The sequence below is a fragment of the Somniosus microcephalus genome, chromosome 10 (genome assembly GCF_052327205.1).
Source record: "Somniosus microcephalus isolate GS21.2 chromosome 10, FLI_Smic_1.0, whole genome shotgun sequence".
In the NCBI taxonomy this organism is placed as follows: domain Eukaryota; kingdom Metazoa; phylum Chordata; class Chondrichthyes; order Squaliformes; family Somniosidae; genus Somniosus; species Somniosus microcephalus.
The window spans coordinates 5,844,454-5,865,795 of NC_140996.1; the positions used below are offsets into that span (position 1 = coordinate 5,844,454).

At 52.4% G+C, this 21,342-nt stretch overlaps 1 protein-coding gene across 3 annotated transcripts; it reads right to left on the reverse strand.

Annotated features, from left to right (window-relative positions):
• Positions 1-269: 269 nt before the first annotated feature.
• LOC147111404 (uncharacterized protein CFAP97D2-like) lies at positions 270-19,181 on the reverse strand. Of its 3 annotated transcripts, XM_085998366.1 has the most exons (5): positions 18,559-19,181; positions 7,115-7,195; positions 4,030-4,148; positions 1,591-1,783; positions 270-715 (listed from the first exon to the last, which is right to left on the reverse strand). In XM_085998366.1, the coding sequence occupies exons 1-5, from the start codon at positions 18,649-18,651 to the stop codon at positions 476-478; spliced, it is 726 nt and encodes a 241-aa protein (XP_085854492.1). In that variant the 5' UTR covers positions 18,652-19,181; the 3' UTR covers positions 270-475. The 3 variants fall into 3 exon arrangements, with proteins under 3 accessions (XP_085854492.1, XP_085854493.1, XP_085854494.1); XM_085998367.1 differs by lacking the exon at positions 7,115-7,195 and having other exon boundaries at positions 18,559-18,750; XM_085998368.1 differs by lacking the exons at positions 270-715; positions 1,591-1,783 and adding an exon at positions 3,155-3,871 and having other exon boundaries at positions 18,559-18,750.
• Between the last annotated feature and the right edge of the window lie 2,161 nt (positions 19,182-21,342).

Consider the following 21,342-nt stretch of genomic DNA (forward strand, 5'->3'; position numbering starts at 1 on the left):
AATCCCCCTGCCCCCACCCAATCCCCCTCCGCCCCAATCCCCCCTCCCCCCCAATCACCCACTCCCCCCAATCCCCCCCGCCCCCCGCCCAATCCCCCTCCGCCCCAATCCCCCCTCCCCCACCCAAATCACCCCTCCCCCCCCCTCCCCATCACCCTTCCCCAGCCCAATCCCCCCTCCCCCCAATCACCCCCTTCCCCACCCAATCCCCCTCCCCTGCTCAATGTCCCCCTCCCCCCCAATCACCCCCCTCCCCCCAATCACCCCTCCCCCACCCAATCACCCCCTGTGAACTCGCTGATCCTCCTGAACAGTTGAAATTCTGGAGGTAAATTTGCCGAATCGGTGCACTTGACACGAAACCTTGCTTGATGGAAAATTGGGAAAAGCGTGAATGAGGCGTGTCCGATCTAAGTTACGAGTTTGAAAATCTTTCCCACACAAAGTAATGACAGGCGCGACTACACTTGTGAAATCAAACCTCGGCCTGGGGGGGATTTTCAGCTTCACCTGTCATTTGAAGGGCTGAGTTTTTTAAAGATGAATTAATCTCGAGGGAGAGGATTGGTCTCCGAGGTGTACATGTGGAGCTGATCGAGGTCTCTCTCTTTGCTCCGCGTCTCCCGCTCTCCTTTACTTCGCGCCCCATGCTTGTACGTTTTTTGCTCTTTTCGGGATCCTTTGCCGATGCGCCTTTGCCTGCTTTCGATTTGGGCTGGGGGGGGGGGGGGGGTGGGGGTAAAATGTGGATTAGGAAAAGAAAAACACACAGTGAATGAATTTAAAAACAAGCTGAATAATTTTAAATTCTCAAAACCCAGACAAACACACACAGATTTTTCTGCTAAGTTAAACGTTACTCTCAGAATTATGCATAAAAAAGTCCAGTACTTTGCTTTGTACCTAAGAAGGGAACAAGAAAAAGAAAAGACCTGTATTTCTCCAGCACCTTTCACCACCTCAGGACGTCCCAAAGTGCTTCACAGCCAATGAAGTACTTTTGAAGAGGCGGCGGCGGGGGGGCGTCCAGAGCACTGCATGGCCGCACAGCTTAAAGGAAACATTGGTCCCAGGGCACTTCCCAGGAGCATCATTAGGCAAAAATGATAAGGAGATATTAGGACAGGTGAGCAAAAGGTTGGTCAAAGAGGGAGGTTTAAGGGAGCGTCTTAAAGGAGCAGAGAGGGACGGAGAGGTTTAGGGGGGAATTCCAGAGCTCGGGGCCTCGGCAGCTGAAGGCACGGCCGCCAATGGTGGAGCGATGGAAATCGGGGATGCACAAGAGGCCAGAATTGGAGGAGCGCAGAGATCGCGGGGGGTTGTAGCCTCATAGTATACAGATCTTTTGAACAGCCTGACTGATTACAGGAGTTACATTGCCCGCTTAACATCAGCGTGAACAACACACAATGACGGCTTTAGGACATTCTGGAGGCTGCAAGGTGGGGTGTCCTGCAGAAGCGCTGCTGGAAAAGAATCAAGAGAGTGGAGCGAATCGAAGTATTCGCCGTCTCGTGTTCCAGCAGGTGGTGCGTCGCACAGGGTGGGCAGGGGAGCACGCTGGTGTCCCTCGGAGATCGAGGCCGTTACCTTTGAGGTCTGTGCAAGGTACCAGCCACGGGGGTACCGAGCAATGCTGTCCATGTGTCTCTCAGTTTTATACCAGTCCTCGTGCCATTTGAGATGATCGTACTGAGGCTCGACCTGCTTGAGGCGTTCCAGGATGGTCTTGTTCTCGCGACTGACTCTCAGCAGCTCTCGTTGACGATTTACACTGTTCAAACTGATTTATGAAAAGATGGCAATTTAAGAAAAAGCTCGCGTTAATCCAGCCCTTTATTCAGTCCTCAGGACCTCCCCAAGGGCTTCACAGCTGATGAATTACTTTAAAAGTGCAGTCACTGTTATTGCATGGGCAAACACAGCAACCAATTTGCACAAAGCAAGATCCCACGAATGACCAGTTGAGGAAATATTGGCCAGGACAACGGGGAGATCTCTCCTGCTCTTATTCAAAATAGTGCCGCGGGATCTTTTACATCCACCTGAGAGAGCAGACGGGGCCTTGGTTTAACGTCACATCCAAACGACGGCACGTCTAACAGTGCAGTGCTCCCACAGTACTGACCCTCCAACAGTGCGGCGCTCCCTCAGTACTGCCCCTCCGACAGTGCGGTGCTCCCTCAGTACTGCCCCTCCGACAGTGCGGCACTCCCTCAGTACTGCCCCTCCGACAGTGCAGCGCCCCCTCAGTACTGCCCCTCAGTACTGCCCCTCCGACAGTGCAGCGCTCCCTCAGTACTGCCCCTCCGACAGTGCGGCGCTCCCTCAGTACTGCCCCTCCGACAGTGCAGCGCTCCCTCAGTACTGCCCCTCCGACAGTGCAGAACTCCCTCAGTACTGCCCCTCCAACAGTGCAGCACTCCCTCAGTACTGTCCCTCTGACAGTGTGGCGCTTCCTCAGTACTGCCCCTCCGACAGTGCGGCACTCCCTCAGTACTGCCCCTCCGACAGTGCAGCACTCCCTCAGTACTGCCCCTCTGTCAGTACTGCCCCTCCGACAGCGCGGCGCTCCCTCAGTACTGCCCCTCCGACAGCGCAGCGCTCCCTCAGTACTGCCCCTCCGACAGCGCGGCACTCCCTCAGTACTGCCCCTCCGACAGTGCAGCGCTCCCTCAGTACTGCCCCTCCGACAGTGCGGCGCTCCCTCAGTACCGCCCCTCCGACAGTGCGGCGCTCCCTCAGTACTGCCCCTCCGACAGTGCAGCGCTCCCTCAGTACTGCCCCTCCGACAGTGCAGAACTCCCTCAGTACTGCCCCTCCAACAGTGCAGCACTCCCTCAGTACTGTCCCTCTGACAGTGTGGCGCTTCCTCAGTACTGCCCCTCCGACAGTGCGGCACTCCCTCAGTACTGCCCCTCTTTCAGTGCAGCGCTCCCTCAGTACTGCCCCTCCGACAGTGCAGCACTCCCTCAGTACTGCCCCTCTGTCAGTACTGCCCCTCCGACAGCGCGGCGCTCCCTCAGTACTGCCCCTCCGACAGCGCAGCGCTCCCTCAGTACTGCCCCTCCGACAGCGCGGCACTCCCTCAGTACTGCCCCTCCGACAGTGCGGCGCTCCCTCAGTACTGCCCCTCCGACAGTGCAGCACTCCCTCAGTACTGCCCCTCTTTCAGTGCAGCGCTCCCTCAGTACTGCCCCTCCGACAGCGCGGCACTCCCTCAGTACTGCCCCTCCGACAGTGCGGCGCTCCCTCAGTACTGCCCCTTCGAAAGTGCAGCACTCTCTCAGTACTGCCCCTCCGACAGTGCAGCACTCTCTCAGTACTGCCCCTCCGACAGTGCGGCGCTCCCTCAGTACTGCCCCTCCGACAGCGCGGCGCTCCCTCAGTACTGCCCCTCCGACAGTGCGGCGCTCCCTCAGTACTGCCCCTCCGACAGTGCGGCGCTCCCTCAGTACTGCCCCTCCGACAGTGCGGCGCTCACTCAGTCCTGACAGTGTGGCGCTTCCTCAATACGGCACCAGGAATGTCAGCCCAGACAAACTTGGGGATAATGATGCTCAATTGCACCATGACTGTATGGAACTGGGCCGATAGACCATTATTTTGGTTGATATTTTTCCTCTCACCATCAGGGATGAAGGGGTGTGGGACTAATTGGATAGCTCTACCAAAGAACTGGCACAGGCACAATGGGCCGAATGGCCTCCTTGTGTGCTGTATGATTGTATGATTCTATAAAAATGATAAAATAACACAATTTTCTTTAATGCCACTATGATTTTGGTCCTGGGTGTTGCTGGTGGCCGTGTCCTGGAGAATAAGCTTCAATTCCAGGAGACTCCAGGGAAATCCCGGAGGGTTGGCGATCCTAGATGGGCAACAAAAGAATCTATAAATTCACAATTCAGGGACCGTGCTTGCTCAATAGAATGGCTGCCACAGTTCTGAAACCCCATTGACGCACAGCTAAATAATTACTGTCAGAATGCACATCCACAAAGGAGGAGTAAAAATCAGGAATGGCACCTTTTCAATTTATATTCATTCTTGTTGTCAATTCGTCCTGTGGTCCTCATGATTTTAGACATCTTGTTCAGCAATAGCTGGTTATCTCTCTCAATGATGGAGAGTCTCTCTTCCTCAAGCTGTGATGTTAAATATAAAATAAAATCAGCTCCTTTCAACTATGATCCTTGTATGAAAGTACAAATTCACGTCTTACATTGAAGGAGGTGAAACCGACTTTCAGGCCACAGCTGCCTGTTACAGAAACTGACTGTGCCGCCGCCCCCCCCCCGCCCCGCCCACAAAAAAGGACTTTATACTGTATTGCATTTCTATAGCGCCTTTCATGACCTCAGCACATGCCAAAGCACTTTACAGCCAATTAAGTATTTTTGAAGTCTAGTCACTGTTGTAATGTAGATAACGAGGCAGCCAATTTGTGCACTGCAATCTCTCAAAAACAGGAATGTGATAATGACCAGATAATCTGTTTTAGTGATGTTGGTTGAGGGATCACCACAGAGAACTCTCCTGTTTTTCTTTAAATAATGCCGTGGGATCTTTTACATCCACCTGAGAGAGCAGACGGGGCCTCGGTTTAACGTCTCATCTGAAAGACGGCACCTCCGACAGTGCGGCGCTCCCTCAGTACTGCCCCTCCGACAGTGCGGCGCTCCCTCAGTACTGCCCCTCCGACAGTGCGGCGCTCCCTCAGTACTGCCCCTCCGACAGTGCGGCGCTCCCTCAGTACTGCCCCTCCGACAGTGCGGCGCTCCCTCAGTACTGCCCCTCCGACAGTGCGGCGCTCCCTCAGTACTGCCCCTCCGACAGTGCGGCGCTCCCTCAGTACTGCCCCTCCGACAGTGCGGCGCTCCCTCAGTACTGCCCCTCCGACAGTGTGGCGCGCCCTCAGTACTGCCCCTCCGACAGTGCAGCGCTCCCTCAGTACTGCCCCTCCGTCAGTGCAGCACTCCCTCAGTACCGCCCCTCCGACAGTGCAGCGCTCCCTCAGTACTGCCCCTCCGACAGTGCAGCACTCCCTCAGTACTGCCCCTCCGACAGTGCGGCGCTCCCTCAGTACTGCCCCTCCGACAGTGCGGCGCTCCCTCAGTACTGCCCCTCCGACAGTGCGGCGCTCCCTCAGTACTGCCCCTCCAACAGTGCGGCGCTCCCTCAGTACTGCCCCTCCGACAGTGCAGCGCTCTCTCAGTACTGCCCCTCTGACTGTGCAGCACTCCCTCAGTACTGCCCCTCCGACAGTGCAGCACTCTCTCAGTACTGCCCCTCCGACAGTGCAGCACTCTCTCAGTACTGCCCCTCCGACAGTGCGGCGCTCCCTCAGTACTGCCCCTCCGACAGTGCGGCGCTCCCTCAGTACTGCCCCTCCGACAGTGCGGCGCTCCCTCAGTACTGCCCCTGCGACAGTGCAGCGCTCCCTCAGTACTGGAGTGTCAGCCTGGATTATGTGCTCAAGTCCCTGGAGTGGGGCTTGAACTGTGACACAGGGTGGCTCCGCACCTTCGGGAGAGGAGGGGAGGTAACTGAAGGAGGGGGTAATTACATTTTTTAATGGTGGAGTGACGTGGAACTCAGTGTTTCAGATATCCACAATTTCACTTTCCAGCGATGCCCACATCCCGAGAATGAATTAAATTTAAAAATCACCTCACCATTTGTGCTGGCACATTGTGATTTTCCATCCCATATTTTGGCACAAATTCCAATTATTTCCCACCAACATTTCACCCCTGACGTGCTGCCCCAGTGGTAAACAACACCACCTGTGCTGGGGAATGTGTTAACTAGGTGTCTTGCTGTTATTAGCACTGCGTGCGGTACTTTCCCACTGTTTCCCAGTGTCACTCAATCCTGTTAAGATTTTTCCACATCTTAACACGAGCAGGCTACGTAAAATAAGCTGAACCAGCACTTCCGACAGACCCTGAGAGGGCCACGTGCATAATCATGGGTAGCAGCTGTACTTAGAGACACAAGACTTTGTGCCAGATTTACTTGATTCAATCTCCTTTACAATCAATAACAGTGCGCGAATAAACATAGAATCTACAGCACAGAAACAGGCCATTCGGCCCAACTGGTCCGTGCCGGTGTTTCTGTTCCACACGAGCCTCCTCCCACCCCTCTTCATCTCACCCCATCAGCATATCCTTCTATTCTCTTCTCCCTCATGTGTTTATCCAGCTTCCCCTTAAAGGCATCTCTGCTATTCACCTCAACCACTCCCTGTGGTAGCGAGTTCCACATTCTCACCACTTTCTGGGTAAAGAAGTTTCTCCTGAATTCCCTCTTGGATTTATTAGTGACTAACTTATATTTATGGCCCCTAGTTTTGGACTCCCCACAAGACGAAACATCTTCTCTATGTCTACCCTGGATAATTTTTCCTTATTGGTAGTTTTAGCACCGGCTTGGTGTCCAACGTAGGTTCATGCTCCCGACGGGCTCCTTTTACAAAAAGAAAATACTGCAGATGCTGGAAATCTGAAATAAAAACAGACAATGCTGGAGATACTCAGCAGGTCAGGCAGCATCTGTGAAGAGAGAAACAGAGTTAACGTTTCAGGTCGATGACCTTTCGTCAGAACTGGAAAAAAGCAGGAAATGGAACAGATTTTTAAGCAAGTGTAGGGGCTGGGAAATGGGGGAGGGGATGAAAGAACAAAAGGGAAGGTCAGTGATAGGGTGGAAGGCAGGAGAGGTTAAGAGACATTGAGAGATATTCAAGGTGAGACGAGACGGTAATGGGACAGGTTAAGAAACAAAGGATGGCTCGAGATGAAGTGTGAATTGCGCTGGCAGAATGAAAGACAGCTGCCCTGTGGGAGAGAAGAACAGGAGGCACAAACAAAAAGTGTGGATAAAAAATATAGATATGATGATCGGGGCTCCTTTTACACTTTGCTTGGTTTCATTGACGTTTTTTAATAGCAATTGCCCCATGGGATGAGTTCCTGATCTCAGTCACGCTGGCACGGGAAAGCGCGCAGTCCTGGGGAGAGAACGACCTCACACCAGCGACAATAGAAAAAAAGGTGGAGGAAATAAGAGACGGAAATGAACAGGAAATAAACAGGACAAGCGTTACCTTCAGCTTCTTAAATTTCAGGTGAAGATGAGCATAGATTTCAGGAGAATGGTTGTCAACCATCGATTTAGCAGCTTGAACCTGCAAGAGAACATTAAAGCAAAATGGGATAGTCCAATAATCCAAAAACACAGCCACCATTTTAGTCCTCCCAACCCGCGCAAAATTATCCTATGTAGCTGAGAGTTTGATAAAGTCAACTCCCAATATGATCTGAAAATGGATAAGTTAGTGAGCCGCAGAACGATCCCAATAGTAGGAACAGACAAGTTCCGGTTGCGTTCCCTTGGCTTACATCATTCTACCACCTGTCTCTCGCAGTTTGACTGATGAACTGGCGAGCGTATGTTGGCGAGGAGGAGAACAGAATTTTTTTTTAAAATCAAGTAGTCGTTAAAAAAAAATTAATATTTACCCGGAGCGCCTTTCGGCCCCTCGAGCCTGTTCCGCCATTCTATTAGATCATGGCTGATCTGTATCGTAACTCCATCTCCCCGCCTTGGTTCTGTAACCCTTAATACCCTTACCCAAGAAAAATGTAAGTTCTGAAATTTTCAATTGTCCCCCAGCCTCAACAGCTTTTTGTTGATAGGAAACTTGTGTGGCGCATAAATGCCGGCACAGACCAGTTGGACAGAATGGCCTGTTTCTATTCTGTAAATTCTATGTAGTTCTATACAACTGGTCTGATCAGTGGTGAAGGGATTAGAACCATTGACTAACAAACCCATTTGATTTGTACACACGACTTTTTTTGTCTCGCTGGACATATTTCTATATTTGCTGAGCCGTGATCTGTCTAGTGTCGATGACAAGTTTTACATCTGGAAACCAGCCCCAGAATCCCTGTGTTTAGAGAGGGCAGAAAGCCTGATTTTCACCTGGGGTGGGAGGGGGTGGATTATGGGATGGAATCCGTTCCCCCCCCCCAACCACCACTTCAAGGGGGCAGGTTAGTGGAGCTTCGCCAACTCGGGTTGGACATATTACTGAAGGTTTCATCACATGACCTCCGGCCTCCAATGGCTCCTCCCCCCCCACTCCCGCCATTGGTTGCTCGACACGTCCATCCCCGCCCCGCCTTCCCACGGCCAATCAAAAAGCAAACAGACTCTTCTGATTGGATAATTCTTGACTCTCAAACAATCTTTTTTTCCCCATGCTCAATATTTTTATAACTCATAAACAAAACTTTTGTAAAGATTTTTTTTTTAAAGGAAACAGTTTTTTATTGTCCCCATGACTTTTCTCCCAGGTGTTGCTCGCATCCGTGTCCTGGAGATTAATTACACAGGATATACGGCCCAGAAACAGGCCATTCGGCCCAACCAGCCCATGCTGCTGAAGGGTTATCGACCTGAAACGTTAACTCTGTTTCTCTCTCCACAGATGCTGCCTGACCTGCTGAGTATCTCCAGCATTTTCTGTTTTAATTACAGTCCATGCCAGCGTTCATGATTCACTCGATCCTCCTCCTATCCTTCCTCATCTAACTCTATCATCTATTCCCTTCTCCCTCATGTGTTTGTCCAGCCTCCCCTTAAATGTATCGATACTATTCGCCTCAACCACTCCCTGTGGGAGCGAGTTCCACATTCTCACCACTCTCTGGGTAAAGAAGTTTCTCCTGAATTCCCTATTGGATTTCTTGGTGACTATCTTATATTGACGGCCTCTAGTTATGCTCTTCCCCACAAGTGGAAACATTCTCTCTGTATCCACTCTATCAAAACCTTTCATCATTTTAAAGACCTCTATTAGGTCACCCCTCAGCCTTCTTTTTTCAAGGGAAAAGAGACCCAGCCTGTTCATCCTTTCCTGATATGTATACCCTCGCATTTCTGGTATCATCCTTGTAAATCTTCTCTGCACCCTCTCCAGTGCCTCTATATCCTTTTTACAATATGGTGACCAGAACTGTACGCAGTGCTCCAAGTGTGGTCTAACCAAGGTTCGATACAAGTTTAGCTTAACTTCCCCACTTCACAATTCTATCCTCTAGAAATAAACCCTAGTGCTTGTTTTTTTTTTTATGGCCTTGTTAACCTGTGGCGCAACTTTCAGTGATTTGTGTATTTGTACTCCGAGATCCCTTTGCTCTTCAACCCCATTTAGATTCTTTTTTTCCAAGTAACATGTGACCTCCTTATTTTTCTTACCAAAATGTAATGACTCACATTTATCTATGTTGAAAATAATTTGCCAATTTTATGCCCATTCTGCAAGTTCATTAATGTCTTCTTGTAATATGTTGCAGTCTTTCTCAGTATTGACTATCCCCCCCCCCACAATTTGGTATTGTCTGCAAATTTAGAAATTGTGCTTTTGATTCCAACGTCTAAATTGTTAATATAAATTGCGAACAGTGGTCCCACCCAGCACTGATCCTTGTGGGACCCCACTTCCCACCTTCTGCCACTGTGAATAGCTACCCTTTATCCCCACTCTCTGCTTTCTGTCTTGCAGCCAGCTAGCAATCCATTCTGCTACTTCTCCCCAGGCTCGGCATGCTCCGACCTTATTCACTTGTCTATTATGTGGTACCTTATTGAAAGCCTTTTGGAAATCTAGATATATTACATCTACTGCATCTTTAATTCCTGGAGACTCCAGGCCAATCCTGGAGGGTTGGAGACCCCAGGTCCGGGAGTTCCCGGGCTTCTGTAGGAAATTCCATTCTTTATGTCCTTGAAAGGCCTCTGAGCCTTCTGAAGCCCCCAAAAAGTTAGTAGGCTAAAGTAACCAATCACAGAGCCGATCAGTTATCCTGTCTAGAGTCACAGGTCGAGTAAAGTGATTGGTCTCGAAATTCAAAATTACTAAAAACCTGTCGGTGCCACCACGGGCTGGAGTTAATGGCCGGCGAAATTGATGGCGCAGGGAGGACTGGGATATCAGCGCCGGTTCCTAATTAACATTAGCCCAGCACTAAACATACCATGCAAGGCCGTGCTGGTGGCGTTAGTCCCGGCAGGAGACCCCAATGCAGCATGGCCCTAGAGTCAATGCAGCAAGAACAGCGTTCAGCGTTCTCTTAAAGCAGGTCTGTCATTTTTTAGAGAGCAGTTCGGCCCCTTAAAGGGGAACTGCCTTCTAAAATGAAAAAAATAAAAATCATTGAATAATGGGCAGTCTTTAGCCCTTAGAGCTCAACTGCCTTCTGAAAAAAATTAACATTTAAAAGAATTCCCAAATGGCAGACTTCAGCTCTTAAAGCTGAACTGCCTTCCACACCTCAAAAAATGGGAAAAGTGCTTCAGCACTAACACAAATGGCTCAGCAAGCCTGGGAAGGGGCACCCAGGGTCTCGCACACAGCACTCCAGGTTTGTGCAGGGGGTCAACACTGCAAGAGCGGCCCTCTACCCACAGGGGCCAGGAGGCCCTCCAGAAAGAAGGATGTGGGACCCAATCACCAAGGCCGTCACTGCCAGCAGTGTCGCCCCCACCACCTGGCTCCAGTGCCCAAAGAAGCTTCATGACCTCAGACCAGTGGTCAAGATCAGTGAATGCATCTTTAAAAGCTGTCTCCGACCAACTGAGCCACTAGCCTCACACACTTCACAATGCACAACTCCCCACCCAATCACTCACCTCCCAGCAATCTGCAGCAATCACGAAGCACACCTCCCATTCCTAGCTCCACCTCACCCCCTTGGAGGAGACGGTGCTGGCCAGTCTTGGCAGGAGCATGGTTGAGCCCTTGGCCAGCGGTGGGGCTGAAAGGGTACAAGATGCTGGTATCCTCCTTCTGGCATGCACCTCTTGCTTTCCCGCCCTCTCCCCACCACAACTCCACCCTTGTGCTTTCCTTATTTCACACACACCCAAGAAATGCAGCCTGCCCAGCCAGTGATTGACCAAGAAGAGGGAGATGTGCGAGAGAAAAGAAGAAGAAGAAGAAACACCATCACTCGATTTCACATTCCCAGCCACCAGCTCCTCAAGGTCGACCAGCAAGGCCATTTGCAGCATCCCCCACTGAAAGTCAGCAGCCTTCCACCAGCCATGCTGCAGCCTCTGGGGTCGCACTACATGACATCAGTAGGAGAGGCAAAGGCACACACGAGACAGTTACTAAGGGAATGCACAAGGGTGGTTAGTTGATTTCTTGATGTCATATTGGATGGATAGATGTATAAAGTTGGATTGGAAAGTTTGCTTTGTGTGGTTTTTATTTCAGCATCGTGGCCAAGAGGACGTTGTGATGGTCAGTAACAGAGGGGAGATAAGGTGTGGGACAAATGTTGAAAGTGGAATTGGGGTTGTGTCACTGGTACCGCAGGCGGACGATTTCATCCCAGATATACCGACCAGAAAGGGGCTGTCTGGGTTGCATCCTTCTTTCTGCTTCCTTCTCTTCTGCTTCTTCTACTTCCCTCTGCAAGCGGATGCTGTAACTCTGAAATAAAAGCATAAAATGCTGGAAATACTCAGCAGGTCAGGCGGCATCTCGAACTGAGACGTAAACTCTGTTTCTCTCTCCACGGATGCTGCCTGACCTGCTGAGTATTTTCAGCATTTTCTGTCTTTTCAGAGGCCTTCCTTTACCATCTGAGGCCTTGCAAGCATCCAGCAGCACTCCCTGCACACTTAAAAAACTTTTAACATGTTTTGCACCAAACCACCACTTCAATAAAATATAAAAAATCCAGTCCAAAAGCTTAAATGCAAACTTACCTGAAAGAGGTGTGTGTCCCTTTAAGAAGTGCTGACAGTGTCTCTGTCGGCCTGCTGCACGCTCACTTTTCAGAGCGAGCTTAGGACCCAGCGTTAAACTCAGCGCCAAGGTCCAAGTTCGCAGGATGTGAAGTTAAGTCGGCGTGCGACATCACGCTCTCCATATTTGCATCTCCAGGGCCATGAAGGCCCTCGCCAAAATGGCGGGCGCCGAGTCCCACGCCAGAGACGGGCGTTAGAGTGGTGGCCGCCATTTCTTTACAAGGTTGTGGCGGTAACTCGTGGCGCTAAGTAGCCCAATTTCTGAGCCATTATTTTTCATCTTTGGCCCAGTTGGATCTGGTGCCAACCCTCCAGGCTTGGCCTGGAGTCTCCAGGAATCGAGGATTAATCTCCAGGTCATGGCCGCCAGCAACACCAGGGAAAATAAAACCATAGAAAGGAGCATTAAAAAAAAAAAATTCTTTTTCATTTTCTTTGAACACTTCTGTTTATCAGTTATTGAAAATGGGAAAAGGCTGTTTGACTGAAAGTTACGAATCAGCCAATCGGGTAATGAGGAGTCTGTTCGTTTTCCAATTGGCCATGGGAAGGCGGGGCACCGCAAGGATGGGCGGCCAATGGCGGGAGTGTGGGGGCGGGGCGGTTCGAGGCGGGAGGTCATACGTCCAACCCAAGTTGGCGACCCTGAGCTGGGCTCAGGTGGATCGGGCTGGGCCAGCACTGATTCACCCTTGCAGGCACCAGCAGCCCACCCTGGCCGTGCGAGTGAACCCCGCCCCCGGGGCTTGAGACAGGGTCTCCGGCCTAGCGCTAGGGCAGGCGGGAGTTCTGATGTGCCGCACTGCGGGAGTGGACCCCAGGAATCGGTGAGACACCCGTCAGCCCGCGAGCTGTGGCAACACAGCCCTATTTAGAATCACACAGCACAGGAGGAGGCCATTCGGCCCATCGTGCCTGTGCCGGCTCTTTGAAAGATTCTCTCCAATTAGTCCCACTCCCCTCGCTCTTTCCCCACAGCCCTGCAAATTTTCTCCCCTTCAAGAAATTATCCAATTCCCTTCTGAAATTTACTATTGTTTCCACCACCCTGTCAGGCAGCGCATTCCAGATCACAACAACTCGCTGCGTAAAAAACATTCTCCTCATCTCCCCTCCGGTTCTTACACCAATTACCTTCACTCTGTGTCCTCTGGTTACCGACCCTCCTGCCACTGGAAACAGTTTCTCCTTATTTACTCCATCGAAACCCTTCATAATTTTGAACACCTCTATCAAATCTCCCTTCTTAATTTGGTTTATATTTCTTATTGCTGGCTTGTTCTGGGCCTGCAGTTTGGAAAGGGCTGGTTTTAGCGTTGTTGCCTTATTGGTGGACCAATCCCAAATCAGAACACTGAGATCTGTTAATATCAGCAACTTGAGATATTTGGGAATTAGTGGGAGCAGAGGTCAAACTGCATGTGGGGGTCCCTTGAGGCTCCACTGTACACATCTAATTGGTGCATTAATATAAAAGCTTGGAGATTGTGAGTGTACAATTGTAATCAATAGCGCGCACAGACCGTTGTCATGGAGCATTCATCTTCATTCAAAGCCCATCCTTTGGTTTATAGCAGTGATTATATGGCCCAAACACTCACCTGCTTAATGCACTTTCTGTTATGAGTTCCTTTGACAGGCTTGTCAGAAACTCCCAAAACACTTGCTATCCCAACAACATTATTCCTAATGCTTATGGAACACACAGCAGCCTGGTATCGTACACTGCCTGCATACTTTGCCAGGTATTGACGCCTCTGGAGTTTTTAAAAACCATCACTAATCTCTTTGGCTCCCGGTCCAGCACTAAGTCCCGTTCACTCATCACCCCTGTGCTCACTGACCTACATTAACTCCCAGTCCGACAAAGCTTCAACTCGTCCATAGCCACCCTCTCGCTATCTCTGTCACCTCCTCCAGCCCTACAACCCTCTGAGATCTCTGTGCTCCTCCAATTCTGGCCTCTTGCGCATCCCCAATTTCCATCGCTCCACCATTGGCGGCCGTGCCTTCAACTGCCGAGGCCCTAAGCTCTGGAATTCCCTCCCTAAATCTCTCCGCCTCTCTCTCCTCCTTTAAGACGCTCCTTAAAACCTACCTCTTTGACCAAGCTTTTGGTCACCTGCCCCAGTATTTCCTTATGTGGCTCAGTGTCAAATATTGTTTGATAATCGCTCCTGTGAAGCAACTTGGGATGTTTTACTACATTAAAGGTGCTATATAAATGCAATTTGTTGTTGTTGTGAGGATTGCCACTGTTCTCCCTCTGAGGCTACCTGATTTTTCTAATTTTCCGCCACTATTGTGCCTGATTTGGGGAAGGATAGCAGAGGACATTCCAGCCTCTGATCTGACTAACCGGGCTGCAACACACAGATTAAATCATTTCCGTAAAAGTGTCAGCCCATTACTTCCCACTCTCTCTACAGCTGGATGTCTGTCTCTCGAGCAAAGCTCGCTGGAAATTGCAGCGTGCCATTTCGTCATTCTAGCACAATTCATTCCGTCCGAGGACAGCGGGGGGCGGGGGGGGGGGACCAAGAATATGAAATTGGTGAACTCGCCGCAGCTAGCCTCAAAGTCAACACTGACAAAAACACATCCGCCTGTTCAAATAGGGAGAGGGGGGTGGGTGGAGCTCACAACCACATTATGCGGTTGAACTTCTGGGGTGATTCATCGCATTAAAGTTCCACAAATGTTTACATGAGCTGTGAACCGTACCCTTAACCAGAGCCGACAATTACACAGCTTTCTACCAACACATGGACTTCATTTGATGTCCAAACATCTGTAGCACTCCATAAAAACCAGCATTATTCATCTCACTCAATCCATCACGCAAATACTTTGCGTTTCCATGGAAACGCCCTGGTTGCTCCATGCATGCTGCTACTTTTAAGTGCAACCTGTCCAACGTTGCCTTGAAGTTCAAAAGCACAAGCTTTGGCATCGAAAATCAGGGGGAATTACTGTCGCGTCGCAAAAATTACAACACAAGGTGAGTCACAGAATCAAATCTCACGGCACAGGAGGAGGCCAATTCGGCCCATCGTGCCTGCGCCGGCTCTGTGACAGATTCTCTCCAATTAGTCCCACTCCCCCCTGCTCTATCCCCACAGCCCTGCAAATTTCACCCTTCAAGTATTTATCAAATTCCCTTTTGAAAGTTACTATTGAATCTGCTTCCACCGCCCTTTCAGGCAGCGCGTTCCAGATCACAACAACTCGCTGCATAAATTTTTTTTCCTCTTCTCCCCCTGATTCTTTTGCCAATGACCTTCAATCTGTGACCTCTGGTTACCGACCCTCCTGCCACTGGAAACAGTTTCTCTTTTCTTACTCTATCAAAACCCTTCATACTTTTGAACGCCTCTATTAAATCTCCCCTTAGCCTTCTCTGCTCCAAGGAGAACAATCCCAGCTTCTCCAGTCTCTCCACGTAACTGAAGTCCCTCATCCCTGGAACCATTCTGGTAAATCTCCTCTGCACCCTCTCCAAGGCCTTGACATCCTTCCTAAAGTGCGGTGCCCAGAATTGGACACAATACTCCAGCTGAGGCCTAACCCAGTGATTTATAGTGAGTCCTGTGCAAGCGCTCACTCTCCAGCTAGAGCTGTCTGCTCTCAACCCAGTTCCCTGTGTCTTTTCAAATACTTACCCATGTCTCTCTTTAGCTGTCAGCCTTGGCCCAGTGGTAGCTCGCTCGCCTCAGAGTTAGAGCGTTTTGTGATTTGTGCCCTGCTCCACTTCCCATTGGCCTTCTGAACACATGGACAGTGAAAGAGGTGGCCCATCGAGCCTGTTTAGTCCCGGCATGGTGTAACTTCTGCACAGCTCCATTCACCCATGTCCCCCCACCCCTGCCTGCCTCCCATGCAGCCACTGGAGAGGCTTAAAAGGAAACGAAAAGGCCTTTCACATCTCAGGAGATCCCAACGCTGTACTTTTTGAAGAGCAGTCACTGCTGTAATGCAGGAAATGCGGCAGCCAATTTGCGCACGCTCCCACAAACAGCAATGAGATAAATGATCAGATCACCTTTTTCAGTGAGGTTGATTGAGGGATAAATATTGGCCAGGACACAGGGGAGAACTCTCCTGCTTTTCTTCGAAATAGTGCTGTGGGATTTTTTACGTCCACCTGAGAGGGAATATGGGGCCTCGGTTTAATGTCGCATCTGAAAGACAGCAACTCCGACAGTGCAGCGCTCCCTCAGTACTGCCCCTCTGACAGTGCAGTGCTCCCTCAGTACTGCACCTCCGACAGTGCAGCGCTCCCTCAGTACTGCCCCTCCGACAGTGCAGCGCTCCCTCAGTACTGCCCCTCCGACAGTGCAGCGCTCCCTCAGTACTGCCCCTCCGACGGTGCAGCACTCCCTCAGTACTGCCCCTCCGACAGTGCAGCACTCCCTCAGTACTGCCCCTCCGACAGTGCAGCGCTCCCTTAGTACTGCCCCTCCGACAGTGCAGCGCTCCCTCAGTACTGCCCCTCCGACAGTGCAGCGCTCCCTCAGTACTGCCCCTCCGACAGTGCGGTGCTCCCTCAGTACTGCCCCTCTGACAGTGCAGCGCTCCCTCAGTACTGCCCCTCCGACAGTGCAGCACTCCCTCAGTACTGCCTCTCTGCCAGTGCAGCGCTCCCTCAGTACTGCCCCTCCGACAGTGCGGCACTCCCTCAGTACTGCCCCTCCGACAGTGCAGCACTCCCTCAGTACTGTCCCTCCGACAGTGCGGCGCTCCCTCAGTATTGCCTCTCCGACAGTGCGGCGCTCCCTCAGTACTGCCCCTCCGACAGTGCGGCGCTCCCTCAGTACTGCCCCTCCGACAGTGCAGCACTCCCTTAGTACTGCCCCTCCGACAGTGCGGCGCTCCCTCAGTACTGCCCCTCCGACAGTGCAGCGCTCCCTCAGTACTGCCCCTCCGACAGTGCCGTGCTCCCTCAGTACTGCCTCTCTGCCAGTGCAGCGCTCCCTCAGTACTGCCCCTCCGACAGTGCGGCGCTCCCTCAGTACTGCCCCTCCGACAGTGCAGCGCTCCCTCAGTATTGCCCTCCGACAGTGCAGCACTCCCTCAGTACTGCCCCTCCGACAGTGCAGCGCTCCCTCAGTACTGTCCCTCCGACAGTGCGGCGCTCCCTCAGTACTGCCCCTCCGACAGTGCGGCGCTCCCTCAGTACTGCCCCTCCGACAGTGCGGCGCTCCCTCAGTACTGCCCCTCCGACAGTGCGGCGCTCCCTCAGTACTGCCCCTCCGACAGTGCGGCGCTCCCTCAGTACTGCCCCTCCGACAGTGCGGCGCTCCCTCAGTACTGCCCCTCCGACAGTGCGGCGCTCCCTCAGTACTGCCCCTCTGACAGTGCGGCGCTCCCTCAGTACTGCCCCTCCGACAGTGCGGCGCTCCCTCAGTACTGCCCCTCCGACAGTGCGGCGCTCCCTCAGTACTGCCCCTCCGACAGTGCGGCGCTCCCTCAGTACTGCCCCTCTGACAGTGCGGCGCTCCCTCAGTATTGCCCCTCTGACAGTGCAGCACTCCCTCAGTACTGCACCGGGAGTGTCAGCCTGGATTTTGTGCTCAAGTCTCTGGAGTGGGCTTTCAACCCACAACCTTCTGACTCAGAGACGAGAGAGAGTGCTGCCCACTGAGCCACGGCTGACAAATTAGGCCAATTTAGGGAAAAAATCCTCTGCTCCAAATGGGCTTCTGAAAATCTAGGCTGCTTTATTGTGCCTTTAATGCATTGCTGCAATGGAAGGGAGATCTCACTGGTATATCTTTAGACCATTTTACCAGCAAAATTATATAAGAAATGGACGTACTTTAACGGACCCTGTGGTTACTGCTCATATAATTGTTAATCAATGCATTCTCAATTAAATTGTGATGAATTGCCTATTGATTGCACCATTTACAGAAGCAATATATCAAAGGTCAGCAGGTCCTTGCGAAGTTATTTGAGCTATTTACTGAATGAAACAGTTCAGTGCAATACCGTTTATGAAGTTACATGATTGACATGTCAGCCTCTCTCTTTGTTCCAGTTTAAAACCAGCTCCTTCAATAAAAAGATAAAAAGGACTTGCATTTCTGCAGCACCTTACACGACCTCAGGACGTCCCAAAGCGCTTTACAGCCAATGAAGTATTTCTGAAGTGTAGTCACTGTTGTAATGTAGGAAACAATATATTTGTTTCAATGGTATAAATTGCCTGTGGTGTTGCCTAGGGTCAGTTATGTGTGTGTTTTTATTTCTATGCAAGCTGGCAAGGGAGCTGGGCGAGAATTCAGGAACTCGCTCCACAGCGCCTGCTAGTGGCCAGAGCCTGCAACTGTTGTTACAGGAGACTGTTTACATACAAGATTCCCACTCTCAATATTTACATGGCAATTTCAACCTTTAATGTTGACATAAATGTCGAAGCAAAAATATGACCAGAGGAAATTGAGCCCCAGGATTTTCAATAATTTATATGACTGCCGACTTACAAAAAGTAATATTCCAGTACATATTGAATACTCAAGCTGGAAAAGGGTCAGAAAGACATTGAGGAAACTCCTTTAAACAGAAGCAATGATAATTATACACTAATTGTTTGGTTAGATTGACATGTCTTCCCATTTATGTCCCAGCCACCCACCTGCTGGCCAGCACTGAACTGCCCTTCACATAGCCAACAGCTCAGCTCCAGTTCCCTGCTCTCTCTCTCTCTCTGCCCCGCCTCACCTTCCGCCGGTGCTCGTGGTAACAAGCTCGGTCCCATTTCTCCTGCAAGTACTTGCTTCCAGTCGGCAGGATGGGCTGGTAGGCGCGATGCATCGCGGAGGACTAGTCGGGTTGCAGGCTTGGGGCAGCCGGAGAGAAGCCAGTCCGGGTCGGCGCTGGATGCTCGCTGCAGTTTTAGGGGATGCAGGGCTCCCGTCTGTCTGGCGTGTTTGCACCACATCATGTGTCAGTTGCTATGACAAGCGAGCGAATAGCTGAAGCCCAGGTCTTTTGTTCAACCTGTTTGACCGGAGGCTCATAAAACATTGCTAAAACACGGCTCCCACATCCCAGTTAGACTTTCCCCATGGATCACCCTTCCCTTGAGTGTTAAACACACGAGCTTTGACTGCACAGAACGACTTTCTGTATGAATGAAAAAAATGTAAAGCACAGACTGGTTTCTGGGATGGGGGGATTGTCCTATGAGGGAGAGATTGAGTAGACTAGGCCTGTATTCTCTAGAGTTTAGAAGAATGAGAGGTGATCGCATTGAAACATACAAAATTCTTACAGGGCTTGACAGGGTCGATGCTGAGAGGATGTTTCCCCTGGCTGGGGAGTCTAGAACCAGGGGTCACAGTCTCAGAATAAGGGGTCGGCCATTTAGGACTGAGATGAGGAGAAATCTCTTCACTCAGAGGGTTGTGAATCTTTGGAATTCTCTACCCCAGAGGGCTGTGGAGGCTCAGTCATTGAGTATATTCAAGACAGAGATCGATAGATTTTTGGATATTAAGCGAATCAAGGGATATGGGGATAGTGCAGGAAAGTGGAGTTGAGGTAGAAGATCAGCCAGGATCTCATTGAATGGTGGAGCAGGTTCGAGGGGCCGAATGGCCAACTCCTGCTCCGATTTCTTATGTTCTTATATGCAGGAAATCTGAGGTAAAAACAGAACATGCTGGAAACACTCAGCAGGTCAGGTAGCATCTGTGGAGAGAGAAAGGTAGTGGTAATGTTTCAGGTCAATGACTAAAGGTCATTAAATAACCTTTGAAGTGCAGTCACTAGTTAAGTAGACAAATGTAGCAGCCAATTTTGCGCACAGTAAGATCGAAGAAACAGCAAATGAGATGAATGACCAGATAATTTGATTTTGTGATGTTGGTTGAGGGATAAATATTGGCCAGGACACCGGGGAGAACTCCCCTGCTCTTCTTCGATGTAGTGTCGTGGCATCTTTTACATCCACCTGAGAGAGCAGATGGGGCCTCACCTGAAAGGCAGCCCCTCCGACAGTGCGGCGCTCCCTCAGTACTGTCCCTCCGACAGTGCGGCGCTCCCTCAGTACTGCCCCTCTGACAGTGCGGCGCTCCCTCAGTACTGCCCCTCTGACAGTGCGGCGCTACCGCGGTACCGCCCCTCCGACAGTGCGGCGCTCCCTCAGTACTGCCCCTCCGACAGTGCGGCGCTCCCTCAGTACTGCCCCTCCGACAGTGCGGCGCTCCCTCGGTACTGCCCCTCCGACAGTGCGGCGCTCCCTCGGTACCGCCCCTCCGACAGTGCGGCGCTCCCTCGGTACCGCCCCTCCGACAGTGCGGTGCTCCCTCGGTACCGCCCCTCCGACAGTGGGGCGCTCCCTCGGTACCGCCCCTCCGACAGTGCGGCGCTCCCTCGGTACCGCCCCTCCGACAGTGCGGCGCTCCCTCGGTACCGCCCCTCCGACAGGGAGGCGTTCCCTCAGTACCGCCCCTCCGACAGTGCGGCGCTCCCTCAGTACTGCCCCTCCGACAGTGCGGCGCTCCCTCAGTACTGCCCCTCTGACAGTGCGGCGCTCCCTCGGTACTGCCCCTCTGACAGTGCGGCGCTCCCTCGGTACCGCCCCTCCGACAGTGCGGCGCTCCCTCAGTACTGCCCCTCTGACAGTGCGGCGCTCCCTCAGTACTGCCCCTCTGACAGTGCGGCGCTCCCGCGGTACCGCCCCTCCGACAGTGCGGCGCTCCCTCAGTACTGCCCCTCCGACAGTGCGGCGCTCCCTCAGTACTGCCCCTCCGACAGTGCGGCGCTCCCTCGGTACCGCCCCTCCGACAGTGCAGCGCTCCCTCGGTACCGCCCCTCCGACAGTGCGGTGCTCCCTCGGTACCGCCCCTCCGACAGTGCGGCGCTCCCTCAGTACCGCCCCTCCGACAGTGCAGCACTCCCTCAGTTCTGCCCCTCCGACAGTGCGGCACTCCCTCAGTTCTGCCCCTCCGACAGTGCGGCGCTCCCTCAGTACCGCCCCTCCGACAGTGCAGCGCTCCCTCGGTACCGCCCCTCCGACAGTGCGGTGCTCCCTCGGTACCGCCCCTCCGACAGTGCAGCGCTCCCTCAGTACCGCCCCTTCGACAGTGCAGCACTCCCTCAGTTCTGCCCCTCCGACAGTGCGGCACTCCCTCAGTTCTGCCCCTCCGACAGTGCGGCGCTCCCTCAGTACCGCCCCTCCGACAGTGCGGCGCTCCCTCAGTACCGCCCCTCCGACAGTGCGGCGCTCCCTCAGTACCGCCCCTCCGACAGTGCGGCGCTCCCTCAGTACCGCCCCTCCGACAGTGCGGCGCTCCCTCAGTAGCGCCCCTCCGACAGTGCGGCGCTCCCTCAGTACCGCCCCTCCGACAGTGCGGCGCTCCCTCAGTACCGCCCCTCCGACAGTGCGGCGCTCCCTCAGTACCGCCCCTCCGACAGTGCGGCGCTCCCTCAGTACCGCCCCTCCGACAGTGCGGCGCTCCCTCAGTACCGCCCCTCCGACAGTGCGGCGCTCCCTCGGTA